A 16,539-nucleotide genomic window follows, 5' to 3' on the forward strand; every position below is an offset into this window, starting at 1 on the left:
TGCCTAGCCTGTGGTGTTGAGTGAGTGAGCCAGTCCCCCTCCTGCCCACTGGGACCAAACCCCGGGCCCACCTGCTCTCTGTCCCTGCAGGCCCCGCAGGATAGAGCCCGTGTGCTCAGGGCTGCAGGCCCAGATCCTCCGCTGCTACCGTGACAACCTACAAGAAGTGCTCCTGTGCTCGGACCTGGTCAAGGCTTACCAGCACTGTGTGAGTGCTGCCCACAAGGTAAGGCTCGCCCTGCCCTCCTGCCTGGGCCGCTGGGCTGCTGGGTGCATGGGGGCAGCACACGAGTGCTGGACTCTCTCTGCCTGTCTTTGTCTGCTAAGTCAGACATGCTAACCTCAAGCCTCTGCCTTGTGCACAGTGACAGCTTCAGGCCTTCAATCTCCTCTGTCACTTCCTGGTTCAGACGTTCTGCCTTGTTGGCCCCATGACTGCTCTCAGATATCTGGGTTAGGAAAAGACCCTGGGCCCCACTAGGCTGGGTCTGGGAGCAGGTCTGAGTAAGCTCTGGGTCTGGGAGCAGCTCTGGGTCCCATGTTCAAAGGACTGGCCACCTAGTAAAGGGCACGCATGTGCCACCCACTTCTAACCTTTGAGCAGTTGGGGGTGGGAGCTCAGAGGAGAGCCCATGGTGCAGGGTAGGGGTCCCAGAAAGGGCGGTGACAGCCCTAGAAGGAGAAGAGCCTCTGGGTTCAGGGAGGTGGAAGAGTGGGTGTGGCCTGCCTGACTGGGTGAGGGAGTGAAGGGTACCTCTCAGCCCACCCCACTTCCATGTGGTCTGAAGGGGCATGCTGGCACCCAGCCCCTGGTGAGTGGGAGGGGGTCACAGTGGTCCCACTCTCTCCCACACACTCCCCAGCCCTCTTGCAGGGCAGCAGTGGGGTATCCTAGATGTCTGAGGTTGGCAGTGGGCCTCCCCTGAGACCTGGTCCCAAGGTCTTGCCCGCCTTCCCTGACCCTCCCAGCCAGCTCCCAGTACTATCCTCTCACCTCCCCCCTGTTCCTCTTCTAGACAATTCAATCCCCCTTCCCAAGCCCAGCAGTTCACTGCCCAGGCTGGACCTGGCCCCTCCCCGTCATTCACTTGGGGCACCTGGCTTGGACCTCTCCAGAGGGCTGGCATGTTTGTTCAAAGGGCTGTAGGATGGGGCCTTCTTCCCATGGAAAAGCCCCTTTTGCCCGAGTAGGAGACAAGCTGCTGCAGGTACTGATGGTGGAAAGGCTGAGGTCAGCAGTCAGGTGGCCCTCTGGCTAGGTCTGGCAGTCTCCTCCTCAACAGCCCAGCCTCACCAGAGCCCCCCTCACCTTTCTGTCAGCTTGGGCCCCGGGAGGTGGAGCTGCTGCCGCATGGGCTGCATCTCACGCACAAGGTGCCGTGTGCCTGTCTGAGCTTCGAGGCCTGCTGCCTGGAGTGGGCTGTGGGGCAGCCCGGAGCCTAGCAGCAGCTCTGCACGGCACCAGGTGGGTGTGAAGCCTGGGTAGGAGGTCACGTTTCCTCCCCACTGTGGAGCATGGAAAGCTGCTCTGTTTCGAGTTGAGCAGGAAAGGTACTGCCAACGGTCCCTGCAGCGCGGAGCAGAGCTGGGCCGGTCGCCCTGCACCATACCGCACCGCCATGGGAACAGGTGGCCCTCCTGCGCCCCTTTGTATCGACCAAGGTGTTTGTGAAGGCTTGCACGAGAACCCTTGCCCTGCCGGGATCAGCGAGCCATTGCCCGTGCTTGCACACCATGTACCTAACTTTCTACTGAGGGAGAGACCTGGGGTCCTGCCGTGGCCCCCTTGATTCCCCACAGAGCCCTCTGGCACCCCCTAGCCCCGACCGCCCTCCCTCTCTTCCTTCAGGCCCCACGGCCACAGTTTTCATCCCCTCCCCCAGCAGAGTATATCTTTAACAAACACATCTCACCAATATATCTTCATTGCACTGAGGCAAAAATGTGATTACGAAGGAAGACAGATTGCATTTAACTCCAGTGTGTTCTCTGTAGCTCTAGCACGCCTGAGAGAGGCTCTGGGGCACTGCCAGGCCTGGCTCCCTCCTTCCCGCCACCGCGCCTCCCCCCGCCCCCCAAGCGTTATTAAAGCCTAAATTGGAGCCTGAGCAACTGGCAACAGCAGAGGCCGGCCCTGCTCCCGCTGCGCTGCGTCTGCAGGGTCCCCTCGGAAGAAGGGTGTTCCACCGACCCCTGCAGGGCCTCAGTGCCCAGACACACACATTGCACCCTGTGAGTGAGATGCAACAAGTGTTGCTGCCCTCTGCCGACTTCTGCCTCAGAAGGCTCCTGGTGGGGCCGGCTATGGGGCTTAGAGCGTCTCTGATAGTGATTCGCTTGTGGAAGCACCAGGTGGCAGGAACCCGCATCTCTGGCAGACAGGGAGCAGGTATCGGACAGAGGCCCGCCTTGGTCAAAAGCTGGGGTGAGAGGCACCTCCCCAGAACTCCTGCCAGCACCTGTGTGGTGCCTCCCAAGCCCAGGGACATGTACATGTGTGTGGATGTGGGCAGCGCCTTGGAGGCAGGTTCCAGCAAGGAACAGCCTGAGTGTGAGGGCTCTCACACACCAGAGCTTTCTCTCTGACTGGTTTCACTTAGAAAACTCTGAGTGGTTAAGTAAGAAAACAGGGGAGACGTTGGTGGGACAAAGCAGCATTGGGCTGAGGCCTTCCTGTCTGTAAGGGGGGGGCAAGGCGGTCAGATGGCTACAGGGTCCATGTTAGCAGGCTGCTGCAGGCATGTGTTGAGTGGGCACCGGGCACAGAGGTGAAGAGACCCAGTCCAGGTCTCAGGGACCAGCTGGGGGGCACCCTTCCCATTAAGCAGTGACACTCATGGGGCATCCCAAGAGCCGGGGGCCCTCTTGGAGCCAAGGCCTGGGGGATGCACAGGGTTCCCGGCAGAGTGGGCCGTGACTGAACTGTGACCTGTTCTCCTTTGTAGGGGTGAGGAGTGGCCCTCAATCCTGGCCCTGGCGGTGACTTGGAGCCCTGAAGAAGGAACCGGTTATGGGACCACAGTCCATAGCCCCCTAGGCCACAGCCATTTTCTCCTGGGTGCCTATGGATGCCTCTGTGCTTGGGGCTGCCATGTGTTTGAGAAATAGAGTATGTGCTACTGTCTGAAAACAAATAAAGCAAATGTCTTTGTTTTCAGTCATTCTCTCGGCTGGCAGACAGCCACGGCTGCCTCCTCTCTGTACGTACCTGTGCTGGACCATGGTGATGCGGGCTGAATGAAACAGGCTGCTCCCCTTGGGGGGCACCCAGCCTAGCAGGGGAGACAGATGTGGAGACCCACAGTTATGCTGCAACAGCAGGCCAGCCAGAAGCAGGTATGAGATGAAATGAGGGGAATGCAGTTCTTTCTAGGGATGGAACAGAGCGAACAGGCCAGCTTCCTAACAGAGGTTGTCTGAGCTCCAGTGTAGAAGCCGAATGGAGGACTTGCTGGGCAAGCCAGAGGCTGGGTGAGTGAGACCCTAGATGCCCAGCTTAGGGGGCACAGAGCATGCACAGCTGGGCTTTGCAGAGAGCAGAGTGGGAGCTGGGTGGGGTAACAGGGATGCCAGGCCAAGGCATTGAGGGATCCCTCTGAGGGACACTGCCGTGGCTCTCAGGGAGGGTGGGCTCAAGTGGGGCAAGACTGAATGCCAAGGAGAGCCCTGCAGGCACTCAAGGGCACGATGAATGGAAGACTGGTGGGCCAGGTCATGGGACAGACTGAGGTGAGTCTTAGGAGCTGAGATTAGCATTTGGGTGGTGTAGGGGAGGATCAAGGGTAACTTCCAGAGTCACCCTTGTGCTGGTGATTCTAGGAACTGAAATGAGGGACACAGGGATTGAGAAGAGCAGAGGACAGTGGGGTTTGGGACGGGCTCTGCTCAGTGGGTGTCCACACACCAGCCTGCCAGTCCTTGACCTTTGACAGGATCCCAGCTGAGGCGCCTTGACCACACGCCGGCTGCACCCAGCCTGTCCCAGTGCTGTGAGGGAGGTAGCGGGAAGAGTCCGAGGCGGGGCTTCTGATCCACTCACTGCTCTACTGGTGACCGTGGATTTCCTGTGGAAGTTCCTTTGGAGAGCCCCTAGCCATCTGGAGCTGAGAGCCTGGATCCTGACTCGGGCTTTGCAGCCCAGGCATCTCTGCTCATCCCCGAATTCTCACACACAAGCTGAAGTGGCGGTTGAGGCTTGGCAGTGTCCAATTATCTGGGCAGGTAGCATAAGGCAGCTTTATTTGGCCAAGCTACATACTGGTTGAGAGGAAAAGAGCTTTGGGAGATGCCCTCTCTCCCAAGTTCTGGGTCAGCTTGCCAAAACATACAAGGAGGCATTCAGAGAGCACGTGGAGGTGAGCGGCCCCAGTAAGTGGCAGGGTGCCCTGGCCAGATCCTCCTCCCAGCCTCCCCCAGCAGCCCAAGGAAGGGCTGGCCCTTCATCAGGCCAGCATGGGGGGGGCGGGGGAGGGGTCACAGGTCACCTGGATTGTTGACGTCAGAGCCATCCTTCAGCCGGAAGCTGCTGAGGCCCTTCTGAGACTCCTTCAGAAGCCTCTGGCATCCAGGGCTTTGCCCAACTTCCCAATCCCACGGGACTATCTCTCAGACTCCATCCTCCTACCCAGAGTCCGCTGAGGGCAGCTGTGTGTGCGTCTGGCCATCTGTGCATTTATATGTGTGCACGTGTGTGATGCATGTGCAGGCGTACATGTGTACGTAGATGCCTTTATGTGTGTGCACATGTGTTGGCACAGGCCCGTGTGCACCTGTGCGTATGTGTAGAGGTGCTTTTCTGTGTGTGCACAGGTCTGTGGGTGTCTACCCATCTGTGTGTGTATACACAGATGCCTTTGTGTCTGTGCACACGTATGTGTGTGCAACGGTCTATACACATGTACTGTGTTTGCACAGGCAGCCGGCCATGCTCTCCACCTGCCAAAACTCCCGGGCTCTTTCCACCTGGATCTCAGCCCATTTCCCTGATTTCCCCCGAGTCAGAACCAAGGTTCTCCCCTCTGATCTCCACCTCTTCCCTACGGCTGGGGACCAGTGGGTATTTACTTGGAGCCACTGTATCATTGTGTTGGCGTGTGGGGGGGGGCATGTGCTCAAAGTGCAGGCTCTATGTGTGTCTCCTGTGTGGACCTGCATCTCCAGCCCTTCCACGTGGCCATATGTGGTAGGAAGTCAAGCCTGAGAGAGCATTCCTGGGTGAGGGGTGTGTCCAATATTGTGTGGACCTGGAGGCAGACATTCCTGGGCTCAGGTCCCAGCCACATGGCTGTTGAAAGGGAGTATTAATACCCATCCCACCTGGTTGCTAGGGGATTAAATATGATGTTAGCTGTGACTTCCAGGGTCCAACCAGGAAACCCAAAAGCACTCCGATTATTTAAACATAGGGAGGGAATTGGTCACGAAGAAGATGGAGAAGCTGAAAACCCAAATAGAATGGTGTGATAACCCAGAAATTAGCCAACGGCAGGAAGCTCGCATCACTCAGGGCTGCAGGGACAAAGGGAAGAGGCAGGGTCACCCAGTGGAGGCTGACAGCACACGGGCCCTGCTCATGTGAGCTGGAGCCGCTGTAGGGGCACTGCTGCATGGGAGGTGGCTGCTCGTGGCTGCTCGTGGCCTCCTCTCCTCCCATCCTCCAGTCTCGCTCGTGCCTCCCAATAGCTGAACCTAGCTGGAAGTGGAGGGCAAGGCATGGCCCCGGCTATGGAGGGGCAGATCTGAGGCCCGGGCCCACAGGAGGGGCTTCGGCATGACTGGGGGCTGCTGAGCAAGCACGTGTGCCTCTGCTTGGGTGGGCATGCGTCGTGGGTGCAGATAGGTGTGTACACATACCTGTGTGTGTGGATAGCTTGAATTGGCATGTGATGGACAGCTTTCAGAGGAGTACTAGCCATCACCCCGATTGGACATTCCCCATGTGCCAGGTCCTCTCCCACACCCTTTGTAAATGCCAACACCTTTAGAGTCACACAGCTGCTCCTGCTTTCCAGATGAGGAAACCATGGCACAGACAGTGTGAGTAACCTGCCCAAGATTACACAGTGCACAGTGTGGAATAAGGGTCCTGGGGTCCTGGCTGTGTGCTGGGCCAGGCCCAGGGACATCCGTCCAGAGGCTTGACTCTACCTTGCTCCAGGGATCCAGCTGAAGGGGCCAATCCTCCACCTCTCCCCTCGTCTGGCCCCCCAGATGGGAGTGTGGACCCTGGCAAAAGAAATGACCAGAGTCCATTCCTTCCAATGTCATTACTGACTTGGAGAGGCCCAGCAATGCCAAGGCAAGGTCTGAGCTCCATCATCAAGGCGGCCATGAGCCCCAGGGCAGGATCTCTTGTGAGGTGCTGATTCATACACCTGCCCTGTCTCAGCCACATGCCACCACCTCATCCACCCACAAGTATGGCTGCGGACATGCCAAGTCATTCCAGGTGGCTGAGGTGGGAGTGAGAGCAGGGCATGGGAGAAATGTCCAGTGTGTCCTGGACACGCAAAAGACAGAGTGTCACCGCAGATGTGGAGAGGGCCCTCCACTGAGGCCATTGCCAGAGAAGCAGCTCACATGACCTCTCTGGGGGACAACTTTGGTGAAATGCATCAGAGGCCTTTTAAAGTGTGCAAATTCACAAAAAAACACCCAAAAACAACCTACCCCCAACACACACACCCCCCCACACACATAATCCACCTGTGTGTTATTTACAAGAAACCTCACCTGAATAAGAGCTAGTTAAAAATAAAAGCATAGAAACAGAAGCATATCAGCAAACTCTGAGAAGGCTGGAACGGCTGTGTTACTACCAGCCAAGGTAGACTTCGGGACAAGGAGTGAATGAGCAACGAGGTGGGCAGTTCAAACACTAGCAGGGACGGCACGCAGGAAGACTTGGAAATCCTAAATGTGCATGCATCTGACACAGCAAAATAAGTGAAGCAGGACTGACAGAACAAGGAAGAGGAAGGGCCACATCCACAGCCATCACTGGTGGCTGGGAGCACGCACACAGCCTCTGCCTGGTGATGGCAGATCAACGGCTCTAAGGAAACTAGCGTGTAAGCAGGCACTGTGTCCTAGAATGTTCGTCCCGGCCTTTGCACAGCCTCTGGAGCACCCACTCTGCAGCATAATGTGGAGATTCAGGACCTGGCATCGGAGCCAGACAGACCCAGCACCCACTCCAAGCCTCTGGACAGCAGCTCCTAAGCCCCTAGGCCTCTCTTTCCTTATCTGTAAAAGGGAGACAGTCACAGATGCCATTCCTTCAGGGGGTTGTGATGACAGGTGTCCCATGGTTAGTGCTCTCTAAATGTGAGGGCGGAGGACCTGCCACCCAGATCCCCTTTAGGGCCAGCTGTGGACAGATAGCCCTCGCCCCCGAGTCCTCTCCCTCTGGGAAGCACCTTCGCTAGGGAGCCACCTCACCCGAGTCACACCCCAACAAGCCAGGAGTTGTATCCAATTACTGCTTACTGGGGTGGGGTATAGAGGCCCAGCTCTCATGCTCCAAGTTGGAGCAAGCTGGAAGAGTGTTCTGAGCCGAGAGCTGTGCATGGCCTCATCGAGACTGCTTGGCAGCCCAGCTAGTCCTGCCCTCTGCTTCTTCCCCTTCCCCAGAAGTGGTGACCCCAAGGACACTCACATAAACATCCTGAAGCCTCATCTCTGCCTCAGAATTGGCTTCTAGAGAAACCCAAGGAGCTAATATTGTTCATGTTATTATATCCTATGTACTGTGAAAACAATGGCAACATTGGTCCGTGCCCCCATGGGCTTATAGTCTAGCAGGAGGAGGTAGTAGGAGTCATGTCATAATTCCAAAAGACATTGGAGGTCCCTTGTGATGAGGCCCCTAGGGAGAGCCCCCAGGAACTCCAGGCTCAGGGTTCTCAGGCTGTGGGGTCAGGGAGGGCTTTGTTGAGGAGACGAGGCTTAAGTCCTAGTCTGAGGGCTGAGCCAGAGTTGGCAGGTGAAATGACTGCTTTGTTTATTGTAGTATTTATAGCAATGGCAAAATACTGGGAACAGTCTAAATGTCCAACAACAGGGGATGTATGCATTAAGTAAAATATGATCTCCATAAGATAGGTCTCTAGCCATTAACAATGGTGACGTGGAATGTATTTATCAACATGGAGCTCTATGTACTCTCTTTTAAGAAAATAAGTAGTATATTACAGTGTGAACCCATTCTTTGGATGAAAATAATATGTGTTTTGTTGACTGTGTTTTCCATTGTTCTAAACTGACCTGAACACTTTAATAGTCCCCAGACTCGATGCCCTCCCGAATGTATGTGGCGGTGTGCCCTCCACAGCCTGAGCCTTTGGGTCAGGCGGCGAACGGCCATCTCTTCCCGTTTGCTTTCGGGCCCAGTGGTTGACCCCTTGGCAAAGTCTGGATCTTCTTCTTCTTCTTCTTCTTCTTTTTTTTTTTTTAAGATTTTGTTTATTTATTTGACAGAGAGAGACATAGCGAGAGAGGGAACACAAGCAGGGGGAGTGGGAGAGGGAGAAGCAGGCTTCCCGCTGAGCAGGGAGCCCGATGCGGGGCTCCATCCCAGGACCCTGGGATCATGACCTGAGCCGAAGGCAGACGCTTAATGACTGAGCCACCCAGGCGCCCCTGGATCTTCTTGAATAAAGTGCTGTTCCTGCCTGCCAAGCAGGGGAGTGAGGGGGACAAAGCCTGCTAAAAAGGAGACTTCAGGAGTGGGGCAGGGATGGCCCAAAGTGTGCTGGGAAGGACACCCCCAGAGCCCGGGGGAATCGCAGAGGCAGGAGGGGTCTCCCTTAGTTATTTCTACTTGGCACAGCCAGTGTTGGCATTGAATGCCTACTGTGTGCAGTCATCATTCTAGACGCTGGAGATAAAGCAATGGGGGGAAGGGAAACCCTGCCCTCCAGAGCTTGGAGATCTGGGGGTGGGGGAGACAGAGAAGATAAAATCAATGATATAGGATGCTATGCAATGGAGAAAAAGTAGGGGGGCTAGGAGCACCAGGAGTGGGGGTTCCTGTTTCCTGTGGGGACAGGACACACCTGTACCCCCACTCCCTGGGGCTTCCCACACCCACAGAGGGCGGCAGCCTGCATCTCCCCGGCCCCCCCAGGAACAGCCAAATCCAAGTTACTCGTAAGGAAAAACACTTCCAGTTCATACCTGATAACCTGCCTCATTAAATTTAATGGGCTGGTTATTTCCGTTAAATAAACATTACCTAATTATGAAAAACATATTTGCTGAAATTTGACTATGGAACAGATAAACCAATTACATGGTTATTCAGCCTCAAAACACACTCAATAATGAAGTGGGGTGCAGACCACAGCAGGGAGGGCTAGCGGAGCACTTGGAATTCAGATCCGCGCCCCCCCCCCCCACCCCTCCCCACTTGCTTTTGAAACTTGGTTGGCCTCAAAAATGTCAGTATCCCTGAGAGCCGGAGTCTGGGCAGACTAGAACCCAGACTGGAGCTGCCTCAGCCCCTGCATCGGTTAGGACCCCTTTCTCACAAGTGACAGAACCCTAGCTCAAACTGACTTAAGCAAGGAGAGTGTGTTGCTCGTGTGATTGAGAAGTGCAGAAGGAAGCTTCAGGCATGGCTGGATCTGAGCGCTTACACACAGTGATTGGGACCTCCTCTCTCTCCTTCAATCTCTTAGCACTATTCTCCTCTATGTTACCTTCGTTCTTGGGCTTCATATTTGCCCCAGCAAGCCTGACCTTGTGAAGAGAGTTTTTCTTTCCCTCCAGTTCCAGCTTAGGGTTTATGGGCAGATAATAAATTGCTCTAGGGCTGACAAAGTAATATCAGGAACCTCCCAGGGAAGGCCAATAAACATATGAAAAAATGCCCCACATCCTCATGACTCATCAGGGAAATGCAAGACAAAACCACAAAGAAAAACCTCTGCATACCCATCCAATGGCCAAAAGCATGAGGACAGACATTACTAAGTGTTGGTGAGCATGAGCAACCGCTGGGACCCACGTACACTGCTGCCGGGAGTGTAAAGTATTTAAACCACGTTGGAAAATGGTTTGGCAGTTTCTTATGAAGTTAAACATCCATGCAGCAAGTTTACTCCTAGGTCGATACCCAGGAGAATTAATATGTATGTGGTCTAAATGGTACATGGAGGGATGTTCAGGCTGCTTTATTCATAGCAGCCAAGGAGTCCAGATGTCCATGGACAGTAGAATGGGCAGGTTGTAGTTTAATCATACAACAAAATACTGCCCAACAATGAAAAAGAACAAACTAGAACTCCCCATAAGGATATGGATGAATTTCACAGACGTCTGGACAGAGAGGAGCTGGGCAGAGCGGAGCAAACACTGCTATTAGCTTCCTAACAAATTACCACCAACTTAGCAGCTTGCAGCCAGCTGCACACCATCTCACAAGTCCCTGGGTCAGGAGCCTTGGCACAGCTGAGCTCAGGGAGGATCTCATGAGGCTACAGTCAAGGTGTGGTCAGGCTGGGCTCCCACCAAGCTCACCTGGCTGTTGGCAGAACTCATTCCCTTGTGGCCGGAGGCTGGAGGCCATCAGCCATCCCCTAGCATGTGACTGTCGCAGGCCCTCCCTCAGTGTGGTCTCACTTCTTCAACGCCAGCAAGGGAGTTTCTTATATGACCTAATAGAATCACGAAAGAGATAGCCCTTCACCTTTGCTCTATCCTATCCATTAGAAACAAGTCATACACTTGAGGGGAGGGAATATACAAAAGTGTGACTCACTGAGGGGCACCCCAGGGTGTGCTGCTAGAGTACTAGATGGTTCCATTTGTATGAAGTTAAAGAGGGGGAGGAAAGTATCTCTAGATAGCCCTTGTGGAATAATCTCCACAAATCTGTTAGTAAGAGGAAAGAAAAAATAAAAAAAACAAAAGACGTTTCAGAGCTGGGTGCATAGTTTGTATCTTTTGAGAAAACAGAGAGGCAAGAATATCCATGGGTGTTTGCATTTGCTTGTAACAGTGTAAGATGTCTCTGCCAGGACACAGGGAAACTGGTAACAGTTTTTGCTCCAGAGGGAGACTGACTTTTCATTGTGTATCCTTTTGTGTACTTCTCAGGTTTTTTTTTAAACCATGAGCATATATTTTAATAATTAAAAGGCCTCTTTGAATTATTAAAAAAAAAAAAAGGCAAAAAGGCCAGACCTCATGAAAGGTAAAGGCTGCTGGAAGCATCAGCAGCTGCTACATTGGAGAGGTTGCCCCCATCCAACCATCTCCCCTCCCCCCCCACATCCCATCCCCAGTTTACAGTGTGCAGGAGAGACTGAGGAGTCAGCTGCCAGGGCCATCTTGGCCAACAGGTTGGGTGAGCATACCTGAGAACGCACACAGAGAAAGGCAGAGCCAAGAAATAGATGCCTGGTGATGTCATTGGGCCCCCAGATCCAGCCGTACCTGAAGCTAGACCTCTTTGGACCTTTCAGAGAAACAAGTCAGTAAATGTCCCCTTGAACGAAGCAAAGCTAGATTTTTGTCAAATCTGGTTCTGTCCATTGTTTATGTCTGGTGATGTCCAGTGCTGAGATCCAGGGCCTACAAGCCCAGGGTTGCTCCAGACCAGGCCGGTGGGTGGCTGCTTCAAGGTGGCCTTCCAAGAAGAGCCTGTGCTGGGGCTAGCTGGGTAAGGTTAACAGGGTGACCTCATGGGGACAGAAGGAATAAGCATCATGTGCAAAGCTCATGATAAATTAGGGAAATCACAAAGATTCCCTATGACAAAGCATGGAGCAACAGGAAGAGTGGGGGTGGAGGGAGCGAGCGGTATGGCCAGGGCTGCTGCAGAGGCCTGGTGTGCAGAGGTCAAAAGAAGGGACTGTAGCATGCTCAGCATGTCCCCTGGGGTACATCACTTTACTTCTCTGTTCCCAATTTCCTCATCTGCAAAAAGGAGGCAGTCACAGCCCTTCCCTGCCTGGTGGTGTTGAGGGTTGACCAAAGGGCCTCAGGGAGAGCTCTCTGCCTGGGGATGCCCATATGTTTTCTCTGGTCCTCACAGTGTCCCTGGGAGCTGCTCTCATTTGCCCCAGGACCCAGAAAAGGCACCGAGGGATAGACACGTGATGGGAGCAGAGCCTTGGGGCAGGGGAGGGGACTGGCCCCCCAAAGCTTACACTCTTGGATGGAGCCCCCAGCTGCCATGGGGCCATTCCCCCAAGGGGAATGGAGGGTTTTCCCAAGAGGGGTGTCTCAGAGGGTTAGGTCAAAAAGCCTCCCCAGAAATTCCAACAGTTCTTCTCATCTCCACTCCCACCTATGACCCTGACCACACCCACAGGACCGGCAGTGTGCAGCCCCAGAGGTGTGCGTGGGCCTGGGCAGGGCCTGGAGTTTCTGAAAGAGCTCTCTGGACACGGGTCTGGGATCCAATGGCCAAGAGAGGATGTCTCCCAGCCAGGACTTCAGACCCTGTGGGGCAGAGACCAGCCTTCCCTGCCATAGCCTCTAAATTCCACACAGAAACCATGAGAGAGAACAAATGGTTGCTGTTTTAAGCCATTAGATTTTAGGGTGACTTGTTATAGCAATAGATAGTGAATACATCCCACAGACCCTTACAGAACGTCTGCCTCGTGTACTCATTATATTGTAAGAAAAATGAGGCCCCACGCCTGGGAGGCTCAGTCCGTTGGGTCTCTGACTCTTGGTTACAGCTGGGGTCATGATCTCATGGGTCATGCTCAGCACCGAGTCTGCTTGGGATTCTCTCCCTCTGCCCCTCCCCCCACTCACGCGTGTGTGCTCTCTCTCTCCCCTCTCTAAAATAAGTAAATAAATCTTAAAAAAGAAAAAAGAAAGATGAGGCCCCAGTCTTCGTGGGGCTTCCATTCGGTGGGGATGAAAATAAGCAACTTAGGAAACGTCAGGGAAATTAGTAGTATGATGAACGTCACTAGAGGATGTGACTGGGGGGGCGTTTTAAATCAGGGAATCAGGAGTTTCTCTGAAGAGGCAACATGAGCTCTGAGGCCCAGGGAATGAGGAGACAAGGTTAGCAGAGGGGGAGGCAGGGTGTTCCTAGTATTTCCGTGGTGGCCTCTGCTGTAGGTGATGTCCGGGCTGAGCCCAGTGTGGGGCCCAGACAGAACCGCCCTGCTGTGTGCCCACTCCCCTCCCCCTGCCTGAACCAACCTGCCCCAGCCACAGGGTGTAAAGGAGGCCACAGCGGACAGGCTCTGCTCCACGAAGTTGTGCCAGCTGTAGAGCTGAGCCTGGGGTAAAACCAACAGCCAAGGCTTGTTGTGTTTTTGTCACTCTTCCTTCCTTCCTTCCTTCATTTCTTTTTTAAGTAGGCTCCGTGCCCAGCACAGAGCTCAATGCAGGGCTTCAACCCACAACCCTGGGAGCAAGACCTGAGCTGAGATCAAGAGTCCAATGCTTAACAGACTGAGCCACCCAGGCACCACTTTACTTTTTCTTTTGAAATAATTATGATCTATAACAATGATAACTTCTGGGCGCCTGGGTGGCTCAGTTGGTTAAGCGACTGCCTTTGGCTCAGGTCATGATCCTGGAGTCCCAGGATCGGGTCCCGCATCGGGCTCCCTGCTCGGTGGGGAGTCTGCTTCTCCCTCTGACCCTCCTCCCTCTCATGCTCTCTGTCTCTCATTCTCTCTCTCAAATAAATAAATAAAATCTTTTAAAAAAAATAATGATAACTTCTCAGGAAGTTGGAAAGATAATACAGTGTGAGGTCACACGTACCTTCTCCTAGCTTGCCCCAGGGGTTACATCTTCTGTAACTATAGGACAATATGGAAACCAGGACAGTAACATTGACACGATGTGTGTGTCCAGTTCTGTGTCCTTTATCACAGGTAACCAAGGCTGAGACCAAGATATAGACCTGTCCCTCACCTTAAAGATCCCCTCCTGCTTCCCCCTTACAGTCACACCCCCCATCCCTCACCCCGCCAAACTCTGATCTGTTCTCCATTTCTATAATTTTGTCACTTCAAAAACGTTATATAAATGGAATCATATTATTTGCATTTTCTGTTATGGCTTAAGTCTGCCGTTTTACTTGTTGTTTTGTTTGTAACCTGTGTTTTTTCTTTCAATTTTCTTTTTTCTGCCTTCCTGTGGGTTACTTGAACACATTTTAGAATTCCATTTTGGTTTATCTATAGTGTTTTTGAGTGTATCTGTTTGCATAGATTTGTAGTGGTCGCTCTAGGGATTACATTCTATATATGTCCTTCCCACAGCCTACTGGTTTTTACCAGTTTGAGTGATGTGTAGAGATCTTTCCTGTCTTTACAGCCCGTTCCCCTCCGCCATTTATAATGTAATTACTGAGATGCTCCCTCTAACTACTCTGAGACATGAGGCGCTGGAATAATTTTTGCTTCAACTATCCAATGTAATTCAGAAAGTTACAGAGAAGAAGTCCATTGTTCTTTCTTCCTTCCTGATGCTCCAAGAATCCTCCTTTTATCATTTTCTTTCTGTTTAGAGAGCTTCCTTCAGCCATTCTTTCACGGAAGGCCTGCTGGTGACACATTCTCATGCTTTTCCTTTATGTGAGAGTGTCTTGACTTCTTCTCATTCCTGAATGGTATTTTCACAAGCTATAGAGTTCATGGATGACAGTTCTCTTTCAGCCCTTAAAAATGTCCTTCCATGTCCTTCCAGCCTCCAGGGTTTCTGATGAGGAATCCTCCATATGCAAACTGTTTGGCCTCGACAGTAAGGCATTATTTCTCTGTTGCTGCTTTCAAGGATTGTTGTCTTCAGTTTTTGGAAGGTTGCTGATGATGGGCCTTGGAAGAAGCTTCTTTGGGTTTACACCATTTGGGGTTTGTTCAGTTTCTTGAATCTGTAGGTTTATGTCTTCTGCCAAATTTGGGAGATTATCAGCCTTTCTTTCTTTAACTATTTTTTTCAGTCTCCCCACCCCACCTCGTTGTCTCCTCTCCTTCTGGACTTTGATGGCACAAATGTGAGATCTTTTGTTATTTTGCACAGGTTCCTGAGGCTCTGAGCCCCACCCCAGTCTATTCTCTCTCTGTTTTTTGGACTGGGTAATTTCTGTTGTTTTATCTTCAAGTTCACTGATTCTTTCCTCTTTCCCTCCTGTTCTTCTGTGGAGCCATCTATTATCTCTTTTAATCCAATTATTGTATTTTTTTTTAAGAAACTATAAAATATCTATTTGGTTCTTTATAACTTTAATTTCAGTCCTTGTCAAATAAGTCCGGCCTCCACTGACCCTTTGGTGCTGGCATCTGTTGACTGTGTGTCTCAAGCAAGCTGAGAATTCCCTGGGACTTGCTATGATGGGTAACTTTTGATTGGGTCCTGTAATTTTGGGGTACTGTGTGCTGAGACCCTGGGTCATATCTCAATCTTCGGTTTCACAACTGGCCTCCTCTGGTCCCACACAGGTGGGCAAAGAGGGCACTGCCCTGTTACTGTTGGGTGTGTGTCAGGGAGGCCAGGTCCAGCGTCCCCCCTTCAGCCCAGGGTTCTTTAATGCAACAAGGAAATCTGGGCTGCTTCCCTGATCCCCAGGGGCCTGATTCTTGGGTTTGTGGGGTGCAAGGCCCCCTTGGCCCTATAGTGATGGTGGTAGGGATGGCTTTTCCAGAGGCCACAGCCCTGGAGAGAATCCTATGCTTGGGCTACTTGGCCATGAGCCCTCAGTGGGACAAGCACCCACTCTGGGCCTCCTGGGGTGGTGTGTGCTGTAGGATATGGATCACAAACTGAAGGCCTGCTGGCTGGGCTCTTCTTGCTGGTGGGTCTTGTTCACTCAATACTCGCCCAATAGTGTGTGTATGCTTTCCACAGAGCAGGTGCCCTCTAGGTCACTACCTGTTCCAACCCTCACCAGCTCCCAGACTCAGCCTGCTCACTGTTTATACCCATCACCTACTCTGCCCTCAAAGTCATCTAAAGCCAGAATGAGGCGATGCTGAACTCCTCCAGCGCTCTTGGGGCACGTCTGTAAAGTGGTGGGCAGGGGGCTCTGCCACTGTGCCTTCAGTGCAATGTAGTGTTTACAGTGACCTGGTTACATCCCCAAAGCCGGGGATGGGGGGAGGGCTGGTGACAGACCTGAGCTCAAACTGGTCACAGCTGTCACAGAGGGACAGGAAGCCTGAGGAGGACTCCAGTGTGTGTGTGTGTGTGTGGGGGGGGTGTTTCTTGGTGGCAGGGGGAGATTGAGCCATGGAAGATGAAAAGATGAAAGGTGCATGTAGGGACACTCTTGATCAAGGGCACAGCATGGGGAATGGCCTGAGGCATGAAGACCTCTTTGGAGCAAAATTATCAGCATGGCAACAATGCTAGGCACACACAGAGAAGCAGTTAGGGTCCTGAAGGCCTTGCCTGTCCCGCATCCAGGCTTGCTTATTTTGATAACTGCATGTGGATTTCCTAATGCCACCCCCAGCTCTGGAGGGGTCCCTAATACCAGGCTGCCAACTGCCACATTCTACCTCAAGGCCACAGGGACTGGTTCAAAGGGGCCACATGATGAGCTCATTTCAC

At 52.9% G+C, this 16,539-nt stretch overlaps 1 protein-coding gene across 1 annotated transcript in view; it reads left to right on the forward strand.

Moving 5' to 3' along the window:
- CHCHD6 (coiled-coil-helix-coiled-coil-helix domain containing 6) overlaps positions 1–3,151 on the forward strand; it is a 251,211-nt gene extending 248,060 nt beyond the window's left edge. Inside the window, exons 7-8 of the mRNA XM_021695035.1 lie at positions 91–226; positions 2,946–3,151. Coding sequence (XP_021550710.1) covers positions 91–226; positions 2,946–2,951 — 142 coding nt within the window. The 3' untranslated portion in view covers positions 2,952–3,151. The remainder of the gene's footprint in view (positions 1–90; positions 227–2,945) is intronic.
- Positions 3,152–16,539: the final 13,388 nt, after the last annotated feature.

This window comes from Neomonachus schauinslandi, chromosome 1, assembly GCF_002201575.2.
Source record: "Neomonachus schauinslandi chromosome 1, ASM220157v2, whole genome shotgun sequence".
Taxonomy (NCBI): domain Eukaryota; kingdom Metazoa; phylum Chordata; class Mammalia; order Carnivora; family Phocidae; genus Neomonachus; species Neomonachus schauinslandi.